The sequence below is a fragment of the Stegodyphus dumicola genome, chromosome X1, assembly GCF_044657685.1.
Source record: "Stegodyphus dumicola isolate Sdum_Otavi_A_Nest chromosome X1, ASM4465768v1".
NCBI lineage: Eukaryota > Metazoa > Arthropoda > Arachnida > Araneae > Eresidae > Stegodyphus > Stegodyphus dumicola.
Window position 1 is genome coordinate 63,909,413 of NC_140780.1, and position 16,646 is coordinate 63,926,058.

Genomic DNA, 16,646 nt, shown 5'->3' on the forward strand with positions numbered 1-16,646 from the left:
ACTTTTCTTTCGCAACCATTCACCATAAGTGCTGACTCTGGGTTATGTATAATAATACTGCTCGTATTGACGTGTCTTGATTGATGAAAGCTATCACTCTAATGCCAATCCAGTGTTTTTCATAAAGGTGCAGGCAGCTTTATAACAATTTAGTATTTTTCATAAAAGTGCGAGAACTGTTGTACGAAGACTTTGTTTTTCATAAAGGTGTCAAAGATTTATTTTATACCCTTCTTAATTAATTAATCAGTAACTGAAATCAAAATCAGGCTTGCATAAGGTTGCTCACACGTTTATGAGAAAGCTATATTTGCATGAGGGTGCCGATGATCAGTTTCAAGTCATGGACTGATCTTCACTTTGTGCACACTTGCTGTATAAATTACATATATAATTTATACATACTATATAATTCATAACGATGCCATGGCATCATTATGAAGATTTCTGTCAAACAATAATGGCCAACTTTCATAAGAGTTTAACACTGTTTTTGAAGGCAGTCCTTGACTCACGAACTACAGAACCATATTAGCACTCATGATACTGTTTTTTTATAAAAGTGTCATTTCATTATGCTTTTATATTGTTTTATATTTAATATCCAAGTAAGTATGGCTGTATGATGTTTCATTTATGAAATAATGCTGTATAAATTATATATGTAAGATTAATACGTGAGATAAAAAAATATGAAGACAAATTTAGTAAATTAAAACTTAATTACAACAAATTGACAATAGACTTTAAATTACTAATTTTTAATTAAAGTACAACCCCTTCAAAGCATCTGCATTTTCTCTACAATATCCGCATTGCCGTCAACTTTTGCCCAATCACTATCCAGAACTAAAAGATTTTCCAGGCTTTTAAAAGTACTGGAACCAACTCCACATCCTCCTTTGCCTTCCTGCTGACAATGTATCGCTTAGCCTATGCTAACATTATTTGAGATGAAATTACGTATCTAAAAATTAGGAGGTTTAGCACCCCTAGTGTTCTACAAATTGATAAGATATTGGTCATCCAGAAATATATGGGGTTTAATTACCAAGCTGGTTGTGCTTTTTCCAAAATTCCATCTCGTCATCCACTGCTCTGCAGTGTCCAGCAAACAGCACAGAACTTTTTTTCACCCATGACTAAAAAGCAAACTTGTGCATTCCGTAATCAAGCACTCATCTAATATCAAATTATCTGTAATGAACTTTATTGTATTTTATGTATATATGGTGGCTGTTCTGCTGTTTGTGGGCCTGGATGATCCCGTGTTCGTATTTAAAGTCTCGTTTATTGTCTACTAAGCCCTGTTTACAAAATATGAAATAGATAATAAAACTGATCCCTAATCAGGACTTCCAGATGCCCATAATCAATGGAAGATTATGTTATTCAAAATTGGATGGCTCTAGGTACCATTGTTTTTTACAATGCGAAAAACATGCACACATTCACATAGATTCTTCATATATGTCCCATTAGTAGTCAAAGGGTAAGCCACGTAAGGCGACCTTATGTGGCTTTTTATGGAGCCTATGTTTATATATTTACTAAGTAATACTCATCACTCTTAAAAGTGACCACCATAGAAATTTTACAGTATTATAATTTTGATTCCAAAATTTTGAAATCTTCTGCCTGTATACTATCCCGCAATCCGAAATATAACTTATGGCAATTTTAAAAAGAATTGGCAGCGAATAGTATAGGTTATAATCGGCTGGAATATATTTATTTTTAAACTCGGTTTTATTATGCGGCAACAAGGAAATGACCTTGTTTAATTTTCATTTGTAAATATGCCTTTATTCCTGAAATGTGTGACAGTTTATGCAATACAACCAAATGATACTGACAGCAGTTTATTCAATGAACAGGAAAACAAATGATTCAGAAACTTTTTCTTTATACGATGACGTCATGGCTTTAAAAAATATAAATATATAAAAAATCTGAAAGCTTTCAAATTTTATATTACACCCAAGGGGGCATATTTTCAACGTTTTGTATGGTACCTTTATTTATTAAATATCGTGTTCTTTGAACTTTAACCATAAAATTCAACTCAACAGCAATATCCCAAAATAATTTTAAAACGAGCATATCTTTAGAATTACCGATACCCAGTATCTCGCGCTGGAGATAAAAAATGTTTTCCGTACAGTGTTGACATTGCTCGCTTTTAAATCGGTGAGTTTGTTAATCAAAAAGTGTTAAAGTTATACAAAATATGAAATAGAATAAAACAAATTCCAAATTTGGGCTTCCAGATGCCATATTCAGGTGGAAATGTACGTTATTCAAAATTTGATGGCTCTAGGTACCGTTGTTTTTTCGAGAAACATACATAAATTTATGCAGATTCTTCATTATTTAATTTCTTTGAATTTAATGCAGGGCTCAAATATTTGGTGGCAACAATTTGAAAGGTGAACCTTCATTTCAACCCAAAATGCCAAACGAAATTAATAGCTCTTGTAGGCAAGTTGCCCCTTTGGACCTAAAAAATCTTAGAAAAATTTTTCTGATGGTCTGGATATTAGACATCTAGATTTTGAACTTTGTACTATATTGCAATTTCTTACAAAATTACCCTTCTAAGTAAAAAACAAATTCAACTGACAAATATGTTAAAATTACTAGTTATTTAAAGATTTAAGGAATGTTAACTATTCAATTGAACATTATCCTGCGGACCAACAGTGAAATGGTTAAAGCCATGAAAAATTGGTAATTTATCACGAGTTCTGTTTCCAGAAAGTGATGAGCTTGCCACAAGGGAGTTTTGTGTGATTTTGAAATATGTGATATAAACACACTTAAAAAACTTTAAATTGAAAATATCAAATATAATTCCTGTAGGATGTCTGTCATATATAGCAGATTTTTTTCAATTACACATCTAGGAGTCTATTAAAAAAATTCTCACATTTACCACTCAGTACTAAATACTTGTATAAAACTGGATAGTTCCTCTGGAATTGTCTCTAAATTATGTACTACCCATCATTATTTAAACAAGCAGTTAATTTTTTATATTTCAGTACCTAGATCTTTTATCAAACTCATTGAACTGTCGTTTTTTAGGGGAAAGGATGGTAAAAAGCAATTGCTTTATCTTTGTTAATAGTTTTTACTGAATCTTCTCATGTGAGTTGTAAACAGTGAGTTATATAATGCGTTTCACATAATTTTAAAGGCAGAACATTTTAGATATTATCACTAAAAATTCTTGCTGTGCACCAACCATGCCTCATTAAGTTAACTGCTTAATTTTAAAAAAATTGGAGTTCCAAGCAGCTATATAGGTACACTGGCTACAGGAATATGATATGGAAATTCAAAATCACAAAGGAACTCGTGGAAATGCTAATGTACTTTCAAGAAGACCTTATGCAGAAAAGTGCAATCAGTGCTTGAAAACTGAAGAAATATTTGGCTTTGAAGTCCCCCCGTGGTCAAAGACAAAAGAGACTGCATAACATGAGAAACCATATCCCTGGTACAAATAATGTTGCATAAGTAAGAAACCATTCTAAAATTTAAAAAAAAAGGAAAGTTTTAAAAAGTTTTTTTGAATGAAAAGCCCCTGCTGCTAAAGAATGACGCATTTTAGTTTGACAGCAAAAGGTAATGGGCTTGATATGATTCATTTCACCTGCAAGATATTCTCTACTACAAATAAGAAGCTAGTGAAAGAAAGAGTTTCAGGAAGCAACTAATCTTCTTGAGATATCTTGTCTGTAATATTTGCCTTTGTACAACTAAGGATAACAAGTTGTCATGGATTACTTCTGTAAGTGGCCTGAAGTGTATGCCATCCCTGATCAGGAAGCTTACACTCTTCCAGGAGAAAATGATTTTGATTTCCTGGTTTGGAGTGTCTTTTGTTATTCACTCTGATCAACAAACAAATTTTGTACATGCCATATGTAAGGCACTATGTAGAATTATTGGTATGGAAAAGACTCAAACCACTCCATTAAATCCATGATTGGATGGCATGGTGGAAATATTTAATTGAACACCTATGAGACCTTCTCTATGCATATCATGGAGCAATGCTGGGATAAAAAACTGTTTTTATTCCTGTTAGCATATAGAAGTGCAGCTCGTGAGATTTTCTACATTGCAAATGGCTTTTGGCCATGATCTTTCCTTCTGTTACCTGCTCTTCAGACATGGCTTCTCACCTAAGTAGTATGTGAAAGATTAGCAGGCACATTAACAATCCTCAGTTTGTGAGAAGGATCAAAACAGGGGTGATGGAGATATAAAGGCAGGGAATTAAAGGGACGTCTGATTGTGGAACTCTAGTTGTTGTCTAGTCATAATGATATAATCTTAGTAAAATTCAATCTGCTCTGTTGTGATGTTTTTCAATAATAGTATCAGAAGCATTTTTTCTGACAAATATTTCTTACCATTTTTGAAAATATTCAGGCTTTATATATAAACTTCAAGAAACTAAATTGCTAAAGTTTGAATTTATGAACAGGCGATAAAAGTATTTTGTATAGTAAAGCACAAAGAAAAGAAATGAGTAATATTTAAATACTAATTGATTTGAGGCTTTCTGAAAATTTATTTAGATTAAATTCATGTTTTTCTTTTATCTCAAAATTATGCATGTGCTTTAAAAGAAAGAAAAAAGGCCATTCCTATTATAGAAAGTATTGAAATTTCTTAAGATACTGATATCTAATTCATAATTCTGTTTCTTAATAGATTGAAATGTTTATATGATTCTTAATTTTCCTAAATTAAAATAATCTGCTTTGCAAGCAATCTAATAACATTCTTTATGTTATAGACTGGAGCTAATGTAAGTGCTGTATATAATCCATTTGCTTCTTTTGGTGCTTCTTCTGTAAGACAAGATTCCAGAACTCATCCTAATGTCTGGATTGGTGGTAGGGATGAATCTTTAATTGTGGCCCATGGCTTAGGACAGGTTAGGAAATTTTTAACTCCAAAATAATCACTTTTTGCATGTGCTTAAACATTGCATGACTTTATGCTAAATTCTTTTCTAATATGATGCATGCTAAGGAAGAATAAGCATTCTCTTTCCCCCCTCTTTTTTTCAGGCTTAGAGTAAGTGTAATGTACACAAGCATTTGTAAAGTGCCCATGTGTAACTGCATACATAGGTCATGTTGCATCTTTCACTCTTTTCAAGCTGCATGCTGTCAGCTATTTTATTGTTTTGGCAGTCAGCCTTGTCTTACCCTTCCCACCATTCTTAAGCAAATGAAATAACTGCCTACTTTTTTTGCAGACTGTATTGCTCAATCTAATGCATACTCCAGTCGAGTTTCTTCTGTACCTTCACTATAATATTTTACAGCTAGCAATTTAATAACATATTGGCTGTAGCTGTTTTGTGAAATATTTTGTGTGTTTATTCTGTAGCTTTTAATTTTATTTTTCAGTCAAGTGTTAATAGCTAAAATATCAGTTTATGGTCATACAACTTTAAAATAGATGAGGAATTTTATTTTATTCATTTTAAGAAATATTGTCATATAATCATGGCTTCTGAAAGTAACTAAGTTCCAACACCATGATAAGAATTTCAGTATAAATTTTCTTGTAATTCTGAAGTTAGACAAATGAACATTTGAAAGCCAAAATTCATTATGAAGCAAGCAAAAAATAAATAAATAAAGAGCGAGAGAGAAAGAAAAAGTATTTTACTAATGTTGTGGTTATTATGTGGAATTAAAAACATCTCAAATATTTTCTAAGCTCCAAATAGCTCATTTTGTATGAGCATCTGCTTTTAGCAAATCTAACAGAGGATGAATTAGTAAAAGAAAAAGCAGACAGAATGTTAGTTGTTCATATTTGGATGACTATAGAAATAAAAAAAAGGGGGGGAAGGGAAAAAAAATAGCAGTTACAGGAAGAATCTAAATTTTAATTATTGGTGAGAAATCTGAATGTAAAAGGGTTGAATTCTTTTTTTATATAGCTTTTGAATTGCATGAAGCAATACTGTTTATCTAATATTGTAAAGAAAGGTTTTGTCATTTTCATTATGAAGATTTTTGAAATATTCTCTCCTTGAAATGGCAACAAAAATTAAAAACTCTATTCCACAAAAAGGGGTGGGCTGTATGAGTGGTCACCTGGAGAATTTGGCAACTAGACTTACATTATCAGGTACCAAAAGTAGCAAAAAACTTTTTTCCCTGCGACATGACTATTAGCCCCTCCTTGGTTGGATTTTTCCCCCAAATTTCTGATCCAAAAAAAGCATTGTTTTTATTGCTGAAAATTAATACATATTTTATCCTAAATTCGAAAATGCAAAATATTTTTGACGGTAACCAATTGCTGATGAACCTACTGGTGGTCAACTATGCAATATCACATCCACTGATTACCAGTTTTCCTTGCATTGCACCCAAGTTTAAAACTTTTAAAAAAATACAATGTGATACTATATTTATTCATGCTATTGTTTTTATCTGTTTAATGTAAATATTTGCATAAAATAATTATTAAAATTACGTAAAAAATGCTTTAGAAAATGGTTTTCCAACCTTGCCGTTAAAACAGATTTACAACCTGGACATCCTACCTTGGACATTAGAGCATTAAAAACACATTTATCACAAAACCAATACCATTTATTTAATTAAAAAAAAATTTTTTTGCTTACTTTATCAAAAAAAAATTGGCTATGAATATCTAAAAGTATCTTGAATGGTTTTTTTAGTTAAAATTCTAATAGATATCACACAGATATTCAATAACATATATTCAAGGTGGGAAATCTCACTGCAAAAATTGTGAAGAAACTAGAACTAGTCGCGATGTCTCTTAGCCAATATTCAGAAGTACTGAAATAATCGCAGAATGTAAAACGGCGTATAAGTAGCAATTAATTCAATTTCAACGATGGAATTTTTCACTTCATTGCATGGCATGCACCACTGACCTTAGGGGCAGAAAAACCATGGTCTTCTAGAAGCAAGGCTGTCCAGCTCTCTTGTGATGTCATTACTAAGAACGCGAAGAAACCTCTGTCCTGCATTCGAACGAGTGAACCCACAGCACACTAAATTAGTAGTAGAAGTAATTTTATATTATTCTGATGTAAATGATGCTATCTTAATATTTATTATATATCATGCTTTAAGACTTCACATATCTGAAGTTATTTTCTTAATGCTTGAAAAAAATGTTCATCTGGATGATCAGTAATATTTTTTTAATCTCATTTTATTTTCCATAGTTTGGGTAAACTTTCTAGCACGAAAATGTTAAGCTTTCAAACTGCAAACAAAATATTGCATATTATTTTTCATTCATATGTAAACATGATTGGTTTGGTTTATTAGATTACGGCAAAGCACTCGAAGGCTATCTGCCTTAAGGGATGGATGCCTTCGTGAAGGACTTTTTAAGGGAAACTGGCTCGTATACACGTTACACATGGGGAAAACCACGAAAACACCCATGCAGCCAGCCCGTTCGCGGGATTCGAACCTCGGACCGAACTACCAGTATTCAGCGACGTTACCGCTCGGCCGCTGGTGGGCATATGTAAACATGAAAAATATGAATAAAAAGAGCATTCTACAAGAACCAACTTTTTCTTAGACTTTTTTAAATAATATATAATTTTCTCTTCAGTGTAGCAATTAAATAGAACTAGCATTTTCTATTATTACATTTATTTTTTAAACAAATTTAATGTAAAAGATATTGTATAATAAACTAAATATTAAAAAGTCATTTTTCATAATTTATTTATCAGTATAAATACTTTAAAATTTACTTTTTAATAATTTTTAATGTCAGCATAGTATTAAACTGAAAATAGATGTTGTTATGTAAATAACTCTGTTATCATTAAATTAATTATTAAACTTGCAGTGATCCATATTCTTATGGAATAAAAACCAAAGATCTGTTTTTAAACTTTCACAGAAAATTATTTTACTTTAGTTTGCTGCCTGTCTTTAATAAATAATTAATGAATTGAGATATGAGTTCTTACTCTTTAGCGAAATCTTGATATGTCCATGTTAGAATTTGTGAATATAATAGAAAAACTAGATCAAAAGCTGTGCCTGTAACTATATGTGAATTTTAATTCTTTAAAGTTCAAAGGTTCAGTTCTTTTGATCCTTTATTCTTAAATTGTAAAGCAGGAAAAATAATAATTCTCTGAAAATTTAATAGACATAACTTTTTGAAAGCAACACACTGCAGAATTATGCTTTAAATTTTAAAATTTGCAAGGTAGTTAGCTGAGGTTCCCACATCTTGTTACTGAAGTGCCTATATCATATCAGAGAAGTGCAATGATAGTATAGGATACCGAACATCCCTTGCAGAAGCACTTCATTCTTCCAGTATATTTAATACTTTTAATTGTTTATTCTACTGCATCCATTTGAAACACCATATACTCTATAGCTGTTTAAAAATTTAGCATTTTGCTAATGTATGAAGTTTAATTATAAAAAAAGGTAATAGCAAACTTTTTTAAAAAAATTCTAAGTTTTATGAGCAACCTGGTGTAACAATATTATTTTCAAGTTTTGTTTATATATTTTTTTAAATGTAATATTAATTACAGTTTTAACAATAAATTTGAAAGTGTGACTAAAATGTTTAAAAGAAAAAGGGTAATGTGAAACACACAAATTTTAATTTTTAAATTAGAAACATTAATATTTTTAGATCTTTAAAACTATAATAAGTGCATTATAAATAAAACTGAAATAAATTAGATATTGCAAATCATTTAATGCTAGATGATTAAGATAATATATAATCATAGTTGACAACATTTCAGCAATAAGTTTTTGTTAAATATCTATGAAATCATAGTAATGAAAGCGCAAACTGCTGTTTTTAGTCAGAATGAAGTCCTTTCGTTTTATTGCATGTATCCACTTTTCTTTCAGATCTGCATCATTTGGAAAAGTGAAGGCATATACTTTAGGTCTAGATTTGTAATTTCAATTACATCGTGGCACTGAGCACATGTAAGACATTGTACTGTTTCTAGAACAACCCACAAATTGCCAACAAACTCAAATTTAATGTGTCCAACTACAAAAAAAAAAAAAAAAAAAAAAAAAAATTTATATTCCAAGATTTTAGGTCAATAATTGCAGTTGAACCACTTCTCTTGCAGCAACGGTGACTAATAATATCCTTTGACCCAATGCTGCCCTCACCCCTGAAGAAGGGATGCACTCCTTGTTTTGATATCAAATGCTCTACGTCACTAAGCTGTAAGGCCTTGTTCTTGAAGGCCACACAAAAACGCCAAACGTGCATTCTAGATGCGATGTCAACCTAGAAGGTGTTAAAGTCGGCCAGCAATGCTTTCTGCCTGAGGTGCCATTCAGTTCTGTATGAATTGCATGAGAATTTTGGTAATGCAGCACTGATTATTTAGCATTAGAAGAGTTTGTTGAGTTTAACAGCTTTCTTGTTGAAATGAAACTGTGATGCATTGTAGAAAAAATGTATTTGAGAAATTTTAAATTTATTGCCTCAAGTGATGAATTTTCTCATTAATGAATCTTACCTATTATCCAGAGAAAATAATTTTTTATGTGAGTACTGGCTTTTTTATTGATTTATTGGCAAAATAAAGTTTCTTCTAATGCAAGACAATTTACGTGAATTTGGAAATAATATTGAATATTTTATTGACAGAAAGGTCGTTACTGCTTTTTTTGCAGACCATTTCGAGACAGTCCAGGATCGTTTAGTTCTAGATGTCAGAAATTCTTTGAATTAGATTTATTTGCAGTATTTTATTTACATGCTGAAATCGCAACTTATTTTCAAATGATTTATAAAAAGGGTTTCAAAATTCTTATATCATTATATCAAAATAATGAAATTTATTCATTTCAGTACATAAAGCTATCTATCATAAACATGTGCTTTTGCTGTATTTAATTCAGTATAGTCATACAGATCTCATTTTTCTGAGATTAAGCTCTTATGTCTGCCTCCTTCTTTATAATCTGTGATTCTGTTTACAAAAAGTCTTATCAAATGGGGGGGGAGAGAATGAACACTGTTCAGAGAGTAGCAATTTGTGGAAATGTCCTTATACTGTGAGAATAGGGGTAGTTTCTGTGACTGTTAGCCTCAATCATTTAACAGATCAAACACTGTAGGTTAGCCAATCATTACTTAAAATTTTGCCATGGGGCATTATTTATTGTTTCTTATTTAAACCAAGGTTCATCAATGGCAGAATAGCTGAGACGGCTGATTACTGTTAGGTTCTCCTAGATTTCATGAATGGCATTTTTCCCATGTATAATGTGAATACAAGCCAGTTTCTTTGATAAATTCTTTCATAAAGCTATCTTTCTTAGCTCTCATATTCTTTATTTTTCATCAAAAAATAATTCAAAATATGATTTAATAACCGAGATTAATTAATGTTTTATATGTGCTTGCCTTATAACCTTTCATGTTGCGTTCTGCGGGTTCGTGGATTTGGAGCGATTGATGACAACACTTTATGAAGAATGAAAACACAATTTATCAGCCAGTATTACTCAGGACAGCTCCCAAAACATGTTTGCAGTTGTCAAAAAACTATAACAGACACACTGAAACAATCAGCAACACAGCCTGCAGGCTATCGGGCTATAACAGTGAAGATAGCTTCATGGCAAAGCTCTAGAGTACAGCTCCATACTCAGTATGGTCATTGAACTCAACTTACTTATGTACTCAATAGCCTCAAGGATGCACGCTCTCAATGTACCAACTCGATGGTAGGCTGATGATAAAACTCGATAAACCACGAGTCAATCTCTAGGCTCGTGATCAACTACCACTTCGCATACAGGCAAGGGTGTATATAGCTTTTGGGCAGCTTTCGAGAACATCCTGGGCCAAACCTGTAAGAATTTGTTCTAGAATGTTCTCAATCCTTCTATGGCACATCGCCAAGTTTGTCACCAAATTGGCGATTTCATGTCAAATCTGGCAACCCTAAACCCACCTTGCGGGAAAGCTATCTTACTGTGGCTGGACATGTCGTAACAGTATGTAAACAATGTAATAGTCTGCAACTAAATGTGAGCACTTTAAATATTTTAATTTTTTCATTTAATAAATAGACTTGTGTATTTATTCAATTAACCTTAAACTCGCAGTCATTTTGATTGGTCCTCGGATTAGAGGGGAAAACCATTAGACGTTGGTTTATTTTGGATTTGGTTTCCATTTAGTGAACAGGTTAGCTGCAGGACATTGTCATTGCTTTCTTCCATTCGTAGCAAGAAAATGACCCAGTTTTCTTAGAAATGTCTTTCACAGAGGTATTCTTCCTAAGGCAGTTGCTGATAAAGAACCTAACTTGTAAAGTTAATTAAGATACCTATTATTATATATCTGCCATAAATACTGCTGTTGGTTTGAAAGATACTATAACACTCTTAGACATCTTTTGTAGTAACCTGAATTAACTGTATTTGTTGATTAAAAAATTACAAAATCCATATTTCTTCAGAAAGTCCATGAATGTGTGAACTTGTGTGCTCATATACAAATAATTTGATGTGCCCCCCCCCTTTTTTTTTTTTTTTTTTTTTTTTTTTTTTTTTTTTTTTTTTGGATACACTAAAATTTTCCCTTCCATGTACAGTGTATATATGTGAGGATGGAATTGTATATAGAAGGTGCCTGTTCAAATGTAGTGGCTGTGTCAGGTTCCAAAATAATCATACTTACTGCAGTGTCTGTTATCAAGCAAGATGAAAAACTACGAATTTCTCCTTTCACACATAGCATGTAATTGAATGAATCCATGAACTGTATTTTTAGAACAATGAAAGCTGAGTTTTCTGCTGCTTTGTATATCTTTTACCTACTGTTGATAAATGAGTTAAGTCATTAATAGGTTTTATGGGCAGCAAAAGCATGTTCCACAAATTTAAGTTTCTATGAAAAAAAAGTCTGTTAGATATAGTTCAAGTTAAGAAAGTATGTATAATCTAAGCAAACTTGTGTACTAAGTAGATACATTATACAATCCCCCACCTAAGTTGATGGTTTTTGCTTGGGACAGTGACTGACTTAACTCCTTAAAAGTTTCATAGTAAGGAGTGCAGTTTTTGTACCTCCCATAAAGTGTTCTCTTCTTTTTCATTTGGGTCCACCATTCAGACAGTTTCTCTGCCTTTTTTAACAATTTGTTTCACGTTAAAGCTGCTTTATCTTATCACCATTGCTGCTTTTAATGTCAGCTGGTATCTGTAATATTATTCAGTTCTTCATTCATTCATTCATTCATTGTCCTATGAATTCTTTGACTTCTCTTTAATATACTGCATATGAATAAATTGTTGTGCTGGATAAATTAAATAGATACAATTAAGGTAATGTTTGTGTACAAAACCGTGTTCTGCAAATTGATGCTCGGCAAGGGTTTACTGTGCAGATTCTGTATTTCTTTAGTTTCTCAACTGCAATCCAGGAATACCAGCAGAATTAATTTTTCAGTTTTGGTTGCTGGCTGTGGAAGAGACTCTCCTGCTTTCTGTTGTTGTGCTGCTGTCAATGACAATCCTTGAGAAATTTATCTCCGAACTGCAATTCTAATGCAATAAGTAAGACATCAGCCAGCATCTGAACATTTTTGGTTGGGAAACATTTAAATACTGAAACCTTAGTAAATACTATCATTACAGGGATGTGATCTATGAATCGCTGTTTAAATACGCTATCAGAAGGAGTGTACCTCATATGAAATTTTAGATAGAACATTTAATCAGTATCCATTAAGTAAAGACCCTGGCCATTAAAAAAGGGGAGAATGTCAAATCGCCTTTTATAGAAATTCATGCTGAAGAGTTCTCTACTTGTATCATTCAACATTTTTATTTTTAAGAAGACAGTACTGCAGTGGAGTTGGAACTGATTGATATTCAAAATGATTTATTTATCTGTGAAATTGCTTTCTTCAAGCTCTGCAAACGTTTGTCCTCTTGTTTCTAAAGAAAAATACCTAATTTTGGTCCAGGGTTGTCTCAAAGTGAAGGGAATGTTCAGCTCTACACATCTGTGTGAGATTTCTTTTTCCAGTGTGAAATTTATTAGAAGTAAATACAAAAACTGAAGACTCACTGATGAATACTTGGACAACTGTATTTGAATGGCAGCCACTACCTAAACTCTCAGCATTAAAAGACTTGTTAATGACAACAACAAAAAAAAAAGTTCTATCTTTCTAATTAAAGTTAATAGGTCTGATAAAAAATCTGTTATTACATTTACTATTTATTACTAACTATACTCAATTTCTTTCTTATGTACAATTCAGTTTCTTTTTGTTATATACAGTTTTGATTAGAAATGCAACTTTATAGGCAATAAACAAATGTAAGATTTTTTCTTAAAAAGTTGGTGTTTAGTTCTTTTGGATGGTAGCTCACAATAGAATTTTAAAACGGCATGGTAGCTCAAAAGCATCATAAGTTTGGCGACCACTGCTCTAATATATGCTTATAGTGCTTTGGCAGGAATTTTTTGTAGTTTATGGTCCAAAATCTGTGGCTGAAATTCCTTTAGTGAAACAATGCTTAAGGTTAGATTCTTGCAAATAATGAAGTATTTGTGCTTTGACTTGAAGTGACATAGATTGAAAAGGTTACAAGCTGATAAATTTGTCATATATCATTACAAACTGATAGCATGTGTGATTAATAGCTTGGGATAACTGCTCTGCTGTAAGTGTTCTGTTTATGAAGCTCTAAAACTACCTAATATTACCATATGTACTTTTTATATTAATTATATTAAAAAATTACACTTTTATATTTATTTTTTATATTAAAAGTTAAGATATATTAAAAAAAATCTTTTAACTAGGATTATATTTTAATGCTTATGAAGCACATTCTTAAATGTTGCTTTTATTCACAGTTGTTTCCATTATTTTGCTAACCACCTTATATTTTATTTAAAGAAAAGTTCAACATAGGAGTACAACTTCAAACTTAGAAATTTTGGGACAGAATGCAAAATCTAAAATTTTGATTTTCTGTGGTAGATGGCTGTCTCCTTTAGAGTTTATAACAATTTTGAAATTTTCTGATGATCTGGTTGATTAATTAATTAATTAATTTTTTGTGATTAACCAGATGACAATGAGCATAAGAAAAGAGATTGCAAAACATTAAAAAAAAAGTTACAATCATCTACCATCAAATTGTATTTATTATTTTTGAAGAATACCTTTATAACAGAAAATACAGTCAAAAGTCGTTAATTCGGACACCCATAATCCGGAATGATCTATAATCCGGACCTCAAAGCTAAAAACTTTCTGCGCATGTGCCGCTTTGGCACATGCGCACAGGCGTTTTACGCGTGCATGTAAGACCAAGACGACTGCGCATATGCGTGTGCACAAGTGCAGAATACACTTTCGCCTGCGCGTTTAATGTACGACAGACGGTGTAAGCTAAAATTATCTATTTCAGTTAATGATTGCGTTGTTCAGTTAATGTTAATGATTGCGTTGTTCCTTAATCTTCGAATTGGATCCTGCTTATTATTTTTTGCAGACTGTAAGAGCAATTTTATAACAGTAAACTTGAACTTTCGATTATGTCAAATAGAATTTCCGATGCTGGAACTTCCAAAGGATCTACAAAACGAAAGTATGTTTCGATGTCCATTAAACAAAAAGTGGAATTGCTACAAAAAATGGATAAAGGCAAACCGGTCTCAAAGTTATGCAAGGAATATAAAATTGGAAAGTCAACTGTATATGACATAAGCAAAAAGAAAAAGGAACTTTTTGATATTTTTGTGGATTCACCCCACTTGCAATGAATAACAGAAAAAGGATTCGTTATGCTAAAAGTGACGATCATGACAGAGTGATAATTGAATGGGTCAGACAGCGTCGCAGCGAGGGCGTGCCATTGACGGGTCCAATGGTAATGGCTCAAGCCAAAATATTTCATGAAGAAATGAACTTAAACGGAGAGTGCATATATTCGACAGGTTGGTTAACTAAATTTAAAAATCGCCGTGGTATAAGACAATTAAAAATTTCTGGTGAAAAATCTTCAGCTGATACTGAAGCTGCTGAACAATTTTCAGATGAATTTATTGAATTCATTACTAGTGAACTATCTGCAGAACAAATTTACAATGCTGATGAAACTGGTCTTTTCTGGCAATATGTACCGCAAAATACCTTGGCAACCTCTACAGAAAAGGCTCCAACTGGTGTCAAAGATTGCAAAGCAAGACTAACGATTTTAGCATGCGCAAATGCTGCAGGAATGCACAAGTGCAAACTTTTTGTAATCGGAAAACATGCACGACCTCGACCGTTTAAAGGAGTAACGATTTTCCCTGTTATATATCGAGCAAATAAAAGAGCATGGATGACACAAGTGTTGATGAATGATTGGTTTGAAAATCATTTTATACCCGAGGCTCGGCGACATTTGAATTCGGTTGGTTTACCTGATGACTCAAAAATAGTTCTGATTGTTGATAACTGTTCGGCGCATACTTCACTTAAAGTTTTAGTGAAAGATGATGTATCCGTGTTATTCTTCCCTCCAAATTGTATGTCTATCATTCAGCCTATGGATATGGGATTAGTGCATGCGCTGAAATGCAAATATAAAGCAGCATTTTTAAAATCTATGTTAAATTTCTTGAACAGTGGCAAGACTATTCAAGAATTTTTGAAATTTTTTAGCATAAAATCTGCCGTGTGGAGCATCGCAAGATCTTGGGAGGATGTGTTTCCAAGTACGTTAAAAAATGCTTGACATAATTTATGGCCATCTACCATATTTCATGGTGAGGAAGATGAAGATGATAGCCGCGAATTTGAAGGTTTTCGGACATCGCAAACTAAAGGTGAAATTTTTCAGTTATTAGATTTTGTAAAGAAGTGTGGAGAAGCTGTAATAAATGAAGATGATATAAGAGAAGTTTTTCATTGCGACGACAATGCCCCAATCATCAATCAATTAACGGACAGCAAAATCTGTAGTATGGTTCTAGATCCAGAAAATATCGCTTCCAATAGTGAAGAAAGTGACACAGACGTTATCGAAAACGAAACAATTTCGATTGACAAATTAGTCGATATTCTCGACACCACAATTATAGGACTTGAACAGCGGAACTTTGTAACTGAACAAGAAATTATGTCTGTTTATAGAATTAAAGAGAATGTATTATCACATAAAAAGCGAAGACTCTTAAACAACTTACATTGAAAGAAATGTTTAATAAAGTAAACAAATAAATATTAAGCTCTTTTTTTTTTTTTTTTTTTGTAAATTTTGATACCCTTTAGATCATAATTGTTCTTTATTTCATAAATTACAGTTTCATATTTTTAATTTTAGAATTTCTGCATGCCATCTTACGAGATTTAAACTGATGATCTATAATCCGGAAAAATCGATAATCTGGAATCAGAAGTCCCGACGAGTCCGGATTAACGACTTTTGACTGTATTAACTTTCAAACTGAATGTTCATATGTAATAGATAAATTTCCTTGAAATGATCCATTTCTAAAACATTCGTAACTTGAGAAATAAAGTTTAATATTCATCTGTTCATTTTGTGATGTTACTTTCCCATTCATTATTGATG

At 32.1% G+C, this 16,646-nt stretch overlaps 1 protein-coding gene across 4 annotated transcripts in view; it reads left to right on the top strand.

The window, feature by feature from the left end:
• The window catches only part of LOC118204096 (stromal membrane-associated protein 1), an 89,579-nt gene that overhangs the window by 66,892 nt on the left and 6,041 nt on the right, over nt 1–16,646 (top strand). For 2 of the 4 annotated variants that reach the window (XM_085808620.1, XM_085808621.1), the window contains exon 9: nt 4,814–4,954. The exons of the other annotated variants lie outside the window; for them this stretch is intronic. In XM_085808620.1, the coding sequence (XP_085664746.1) occupies nt 4,814–4,954 (141 nt within the window). The remainder of the gene's footprint in view (nt 1–4,813; nt 4,955–16,646) is intronic. 4 annotated transcript variants of the gene reach the window in all.